We start from the raw sequence: 7,500 nt of genomic DNA on the forward strand, positions 1-7,500 counted from the left end.
CCATCTGTCTGTAAAATAGAAGTGCAAAGGAAATAGACATGGGGAGAGAGAGAGAGCGAGAGAGAAAGACAGAGAGAGAGAGGGAGATGGAGATAGAGAAAAAGACAGAGAGAGAGAGAGATAGATATGAAGAAAAAGACAGAGAGAGATGGAGAAAAAGACAGAGAGAGGGAAGAAAAACAGAGAGAAATGGCGAAAAAGAGAGAGAAGAAAAAGACAGCGAGAGAGAGAACGACAGACAGAGAGAGAACCCCTGAGTGTCAGAAAACCCACCCTGCCATGCATCAGTGGGCACTAATAAGTGTGTCAGTGCACGCGTCCAAACCCTTGTGCTAACTGTTGACAGGGGCCCTCAGCTGTGTGTGTGTGTGTGTGTGTGTGTGTGTGTAAATGCCGCAGCTCATAAATAAGACAACAGCGTTAGCTCCAGTCAAACACAGGGGATGACATTCAACAGGATATTTGGTATTATTCCGCTGACACTCCAATGAAATGATCAAACACGTCTGACAGAGGACTTGCGCCCTATCAGGCAACACCTTCACGTCAGCCGGTGACAAGGAGCCAGTGAGGCTGATTCAACAAACAAATGATCTCAGAGCAGTGTTAAGGAGGAGACGTCTTCTGCAGGACAAGGAGTGGGAGGAGGAGGGGTAGAGGAGAGTGATATGGGTCTCTATCGTTCTGCACATGGTGTTTGTCCAGCGTGTGTGTGTGTGTGTTTGGGAAGAAGAGGGGTAGTGGAGAGTGATATAGGTCTCTACCCTTCTGCATGTCCAACAAATGGTGTTTGTCCAGTGTGTGTGTGTGTGTGAGACTGAGGAGGAGTGTGATATGGGTCTGTACCGTTCTGCACGTCCAGCACATGGTGTTTGTCCAGCGTCCAGCCGCCGATGTTGGAGGCGTCGAGCTCGTAGCCTTGGAGCAACGCCGTCCTCTTCTCCCACAGGATCAGGTCCAGACACGACTCGTACTCAAAGCCCACCGACACTGCAGGGAAGTCACAGACAACAGAGTCAGCAACACAAACTCATTACACACACACACACACACACACACACACACACACACACACACATGGCCTCACACACACACACACAGACACACACGTCATCCCCAGACTGCATTAGGACACTCCAGTTCTCTACAATGCCCAGTCCCCTCCCCCTTCCACCCCCCGCCCTCCTCCTCCAGAGCTCTGGAGACTTTCTCATAACTTTGCCCAATTTGATAAGGATCTCCAAACATCAGCCTGCGGCGTGCCCCCCCACCCCCCCTCGTCCCCCCCCCGCCCCCGCCCCGGCCAACCCGCCGGCCTCATAGCAAATCTCTTTACATTCATATCTGTCTGCAGCCCATCACATCAAGGAGGCGACCTTGTGCACCTCTCCGACAATCAATAACCGCCCGGGCGGTTCGGTGAGTGAAATTACCGGCGTAATGCAATTGCAAAACCAAACTCTGATGAGAGGCAGGGAGAGGAGATCTCGATCGATGCCCTTAAGGTGTGCGCCTGCATGTGTTCCTGTGTCTGTCTGTGAGTTTGTGAGTGTGTGTGTGTGTGTGTGTGTGTGTGTGTATGTGTATGTGTGTGTTTGTATCCGAATTTCTGTGTGTGTTCATGTGTAAATACTTGTGTCCACAATCACCTCATACGAGCTCTTTAAACTCACAGCATGCAGTTAGGTTTGTTGGTAACCAGCGTTAATGAGCGCATAAGCTGATAGCAGAGCTCCGACATATTTGTTTTGTTCTTTCTTTTGTCTTCCTAATTTCTTCCTTCCTTCGTTTCCATATGGCCTTGCACTATATTTTTACGGGTCTGAAAATGGAAATCACACTGCCTCTCTCCTCTCCACTCCTCTCCTCTCCTCTCCTCCACCCTGCCTGCCAGGAAGCCTTTGCCAAAGGCAGCCAAATACTGTCCACGCTCAGCCTTTCTCATCAGCAAGACAACAAAGAAAGAAGGGACCACAGCAAGAAAGAGAAAGGAAGACAAAGAAAGACAGAAAGAAAGAAAGAAAGAAAGAAAGAGAAAGAAATAAAATAAGAAAGAACAGACCCCCCAAAAATGGATTGACCTTCATGAAAATGAGTGATAGAGAAAGATAGACAGAATGAGGGAGTGAGTGAGAGAAAAATACATTCCTCCCTGCGGTTTCTGTACAGAGCAATCATACATGCGAAGAAATACTGTCAGCAAAAAAAGCCAGCCGAAAAAACACACACACACCGAGCTCTGAACAGAGCAAGCCCTCAGCCATCTAAATTAGAGACACAGGCCTTCTGGTGTGTTCAGCAGGGAGGAATATTAGCATACACACACACACACACACACACACACACACACACACACACACACACACACACAGACGGATGGAGCCATTAGAGCTAAGGAAACTATAGATGCTATTTATATGCAGGACTTTTCTTTAACCTTGGCTGCTGCTCGTTCCCATACTGAACAGCGGTGCAACACGTTGCCCTGCCTTTAAATATTACAGTGTGTGGGAAAAGAGTGTGTTTTTAAGAGCGCTGGGCTGCGGAGGGGAGAGGAGAGGAGAGGGGCGGAGGGGAGCCGACGCCGCGGCCCTGACCTCTCGTCTGCCGTCCCATCTGACCAGACTCCCACGGCCCTCACTGACCGAGACACTTCTCCACCTCAAGTGCTCACTGGAGAGGGGTGCCCACACACACACACACACACACACACACACACACATAAATGAAGAGAAAAGCGGCTGGTCTCGGGCGTGCGACTGAGAGAATGGCTGTGCGTCAGACGTGCAGGAACGTGCACTTGAGAAATTATATTGCCTGTGTGAAGTGGGGTCCCTTAGAGATGTGACTTTGTGACCCCTTTGTAAACATAACTCATCATTCGCCTGAAATGCAGCATCTGACTCCTTTTGAAGGGAGGGGGATGTTTCTTCACCGATCTCACTATTCACCCCCCCCCCCCCCCCCCCCCCCCCCCACACACACACACACACACACTCCACCCCCTACACCCCCCCCCCCCCCCCCCGTTTACTGCCCCTACTCACCCACGGCCTCGGACATGCCGTAGACCTTCTGGTTGTAGGCGTCGGTCTTGTCCCAGATGAAGGTGTAGGAGAGGTTGGGCTGCGCGGGGAACCACTTCTGGAAGAGGCGCCCCACCACGGCCACCATCAGGTGCACCTTCATCAGGTTGAAGGGCACGGTGGCCTGGGTCATGGTCACCTTCAGCAGGGGCTTGTAGCCGGACGCCCGCGAGCTCAGGTACATCAGGTTCAGGTCACTGCCCGGGATAGCTGTCTCCTCTTGCAGCACCTGCAACAGGGACGAGAAGGGGAGAGAGAGAGAGAGAGAGAAGAGAGAGGTGGTTAGAGGTTAGAGAAGGTATGATGAAGGAGGAAGAGGAGGAGGAGTAGAGTGGAGAGGAGAGGGAACATTTTTGTGGTGTAAATCTTGTGTCAGGGTTGTGAAAGTGTGAGAGTTTGCGTGTGTGTGTGTGTGTGTGTGTGTGTGTGTGTCTGTGTGTCTGTGCGCACGCGCATGTGTGTGTATGTGTTTAAGTGTGTATGTGTGTGCGAGGTGCGAGGTGCGCAAAGTAAGTGCAAAACAGAACAAAGGATCGCAAGGAGAAGGAAAAAAAGACAAACAAAATGACCTTCTACCCTGCTCACATACACACACACACACACACACCCACCCCCCCCGCCCCCGCCCCTCCCCTGCGCTCCTGGAGTGTGTGAGTGTTGGGCCGAGCAGCTGGAAGGGGCATTAGTCTCCTCAGAAGCGGCCGTTTCCCTTCAGCAGGATTAGGCTCCATCTGTGGGAGAGCGGGCGCTGCAGAGCCGCCAGTTAGTCCCCCGCCCAGTGCCAAACTAGCCCTACGCCAGCTAGCGCCCGCGCCACACCGCCCACCGCCCCGCTAATAAGCACTACATAGCCCTGCACACAATGGCCATGCGTGTGTGCGTGTGTGTGTATTCATGTTGGTGTGTGGGTGCTCATGTATACTTAGATATGTGCATGCAAAATAAATCTCTTGTGTGTCTGTGTGTGGAAGACATGTAAGTATGTATATGTGTGAGTGCTTACTAGTGTGTGTGTGTGTGTGGTGGGCAGTGGTCCCTGTGTGCTGTATCGATGGCTCTGAGAGTGACATGGCCATCTCTGGTAGCACTCTCTCTGAGGGACTTAAGATGGAGCAGCAGTGTCCAGCAGCGGCCGTTCAAAACACCAAACCCCCTCATCCCCCTTCCCCGGCGTCCTGCATCCCATAACCCCCTACACCTCCATCTGCACGTCCATCACAAGCCCCCACTACTACACACACACCATACTCTGTCTCTCCCTTTCTGTCGCTGCTCTCTCTCTCTCTCTCTCTCTCTCTCTCTCTCTCTCTCACTCTCTCTCTCTCACACACACACACACACATACACAGAGACAGGACACATCAGATTTTCACTAAAGGAGTAAAGTGTACCCCCCCCCCCCAAACCCCATCCCAAAAACCCCACCAGGGATTCTTTCCTCTTTCCTCCTCTCTTCCCCCTTTCTTCTCGTCTGTTCCTCCCTCCCTCCCTCTCTCTTCCTCCTCAGTACAGTGGAGGGGATTGGATCCCGCTGTATTTTCATTAGAATGGCAGGAGCGGCGCGAGAGTGCGGTTCTGTTCTCCTGCCGGCCTTTGATATACAATATGCTTGGCCAATGACAACAGAATCAATCAAAATGAAAACCAAATTGACGGAGGAGGACAGAGGGGCAAAAGAGGGGGAGAAAGAGAAAGAGAAAGAGAGAGAGAGAGAGAGAGAGAGAGAGAGAGAGAGAGAGGGGGGGGGGGGATAGAGGGAGGAGGAAAAAAAACTCCCCAATGACAGAATAAGGGCTTGCAGTTTTAACAGCCCATCTGTGGGTTCAATGTACAGATACATCCACACACACACACACACACACACACACACACACACACACACACACACACACACACACACACACACACACACACACACACACACACACACACACACATTTACACGGTGCACTCCTCCCCATAGGTCATGGGGTGCCTTATCATCAGCATAACCACAATTGACATACAGACCTAATTCCCGTGTCGGTGTGCCTGTGTGTGTGTGTGTGCAGTGCACGCGCGCATGTGTGTGTGTGTGTGTGTGTGTGTGCTGTGCCCCTTCATATGTGTGCCTAGCCTGCTCATGTGTTTTCTTAGGGGCAAAACTCCAGGGCTGAATTAATTTCCAAGGGTGACCCGTGTCTGCCTGCGATCTTTAATTACGATGGCTGACTTAATATCATGGCTGACTGGGCGTCAAATAGACTCCTAATATGGAGGCCGGGTTCTGCTATAGGCTCTCGGCCTGCTATCTATCCCACGCCGCTATCAGGCGCCGACGAGAGAACTCTTCTGAGGGTGCCAGGGTGGGCTTATTACTTCTCAAGGGCTTGTTCGCATAACAGATAAATCAGCCCGTCAAAAAAGCTGAGGCGCTATTATGAAGTCATGCTATATATATGGCTGATATATGTCTGGGAGTCATTACTCTCCCATCGCTAAGACTATATTTATATATTTATATATATATATATATACGGTAAAAAAAACATTTTGCTGAGCCTAGATTGGGTGGTGGCTGTGTGTCTGAGAGTGAGTACCACAGCTGCTACTTGCAGTGACATTTCACAATATTACAGACTCGCGTATATCAAAAGTTTAATAAACGTCCTCTCAGATTTTCCTTCGACGTGTATGTTTTTTCCTCCGCGCTCTTAACTTCTGTGTAACGGGCATGTGCCCGGGCTCGAAGGGGCCCATGCGAAAATTGAAATCCTCCCCCTCGCGCCAACATGGCAAAGAGCTTTGGGAGAGGTCGTATCTCATGCAGAGCTGGTAAAAATTACGAGCGCTTTGCATTGCACGGCCCAGAGAAAGAGAGAGAGGAGAGAGAGACAGAGAGAGAAAGAGAGAGAGAGAGAGGGAAGGAGAGAAGTAGAGAGCGAGAGAGATGAAAAGAGAGGAAAAGAGAAGGAGAGAGGAGAGGAAAGAGAGAGAGAGAGAGAGATCTGTTTGTCATTTGTGTATGGCACTTCTCGTAAAAGCCTGGAGCCATTACAGTCTTAGGGCCAGATCCTCTCATTAAACGCTAACTTCATTGGCTCTAATTCTCCCCGGTTAGCGCTCGATCGGGGCCCATCTACTCCACAGAGTTGGACGCAGAGCAGAGGACAGCTTCCCAGCCACACAAGCAGATCAGCCAGACTCACAGACACACAACTACATACATTTACTGGCACGCACGCACACGCACACACACACACACACACACACACACACACACACACACACACACAGACACAGACGCAATCACCCAAAAAGCCTCCGCTACACACAAAACAAGCTGGCAGATGGGCCTGCCTGCTAAAGGGGAGCCAAAGTGTTGTGCTGTCTGTAGACCCTTAGCCATGTGGGTCTTTGGGGGGGGGGAGCCAGACACACTACAGACGATGGCCCTGGTGTTCGGCCCATGCGTGTCCATGATGGAGGACGCTCCTGCCGTCCCATGCTAGCTGAGTGGCGAGCTGAGACGCCTGGCTTTGATGTGCGCGCTCGTGGGCTCACGGGAGAGAGGCGAGAGGGGGATCGTATGTGGCGGCACATCTGGACACAAGGTCTATGGCGGCGGCGGGGGGGCGCGCGGATGGGTCGTCAGACGGAGAACATCATCCCAGGCGTCACCTCCATCAAGTATTCTCCGACCCCCCCCCCCCTCCCCCCCGCACCCCACCGTGAAGAAGGAATCATTTCCTGCTAAGCGTAGACACTATGGATGGGATAGCCATGAATCAAAGTGACGCGCCGCATTTTTTCCCCCCTTTTTGGTCTTTATGGCACACACACACAGACACACACACACACACTCTAACGCAGCCACACACACCAGATCAAATTCCGAGTGCTGAATGGGACTGGGCAGCTCTTGAAGAGCGTTCCATGATAGAAGCATCTGCGTCGCGGCAGGGGTGCGAGCCAAGGCCCCCGTCTGCTAAAGCACGAGCAGAGGGCCCACAACGAGAGTGAGATGAGGAGGAGGACGAGGAGGACGAGGAGAACGAGGAGGAGAACGAGGAGGAGGAGGAGGAAGACCAAGAATGAACGAGAAATTGCACACTTTTGTTTTCATTTCCTCACAAAGCTGGGCTTTCATGCGCGCTGAGAACAGCCCGGGAGACGGTAATGCGTTGTGAGCGCGTGCAGTGGAGGGCGGCCGCCGACTGGCCCCGGATCAGCCAGCCCATCTGGAGAGACGGAGGGGGGGGGGGGAGAGAGACTGGGGGGAGACTTCATTTAAACAGCATGCAGGGATGACCCTATGGTAGCCCTCATTCACAGTGCAGGCTACAGCTGCTAATATGCTACAAAAATATGCAGCGACGTCTCTCTCTCTCTTTATTTCTTTCTTTCTTTCTTTCTCTCTCTCTCTCTCTCTCTC

General features: G+C 51.9%; 1 protein-coding gene across 1 annotated transcript in view; it reads right to left on the reverse strand.

Moving 5' to 3' along the window:
- The window catches only part of tenm3 (teneurin transmembrane protein 3), a 204,192-nt gene that overhangs the window by 40,188 nt on the left and 156,504 nt on the right, over positions 1–7,500 (reverse strand). Inside the window, exons 17-18 of the mRNA XM_062520548.1 lie at positions 3,048–3,315; positions 847–990 (exon numbers count right to left, since the gene is read on the reverse strand). Of these exons, the coding sequence (XP_062376532.1) occupies positions 847–990; positions 3,048–3,315 (412 nt within the window). The remainder of the gene's footprint in view (positions 1–846; positions 991–3,047; positions 3,316–7,500) is intronic.

This window comes from Sardina pilchardus, chromosome 2, assembly GCF_963854185.1.
Source record: "Sardina pilchardus chromosome 2, fSarPil1.1, whole genome shotgun sequence".
Lineage (NCBI taxonomy): Eukaryota > Metazoa > Chordata > Actinopteri > Clupeiformes > Clupeidae > Sardina > Sardina pilchardus.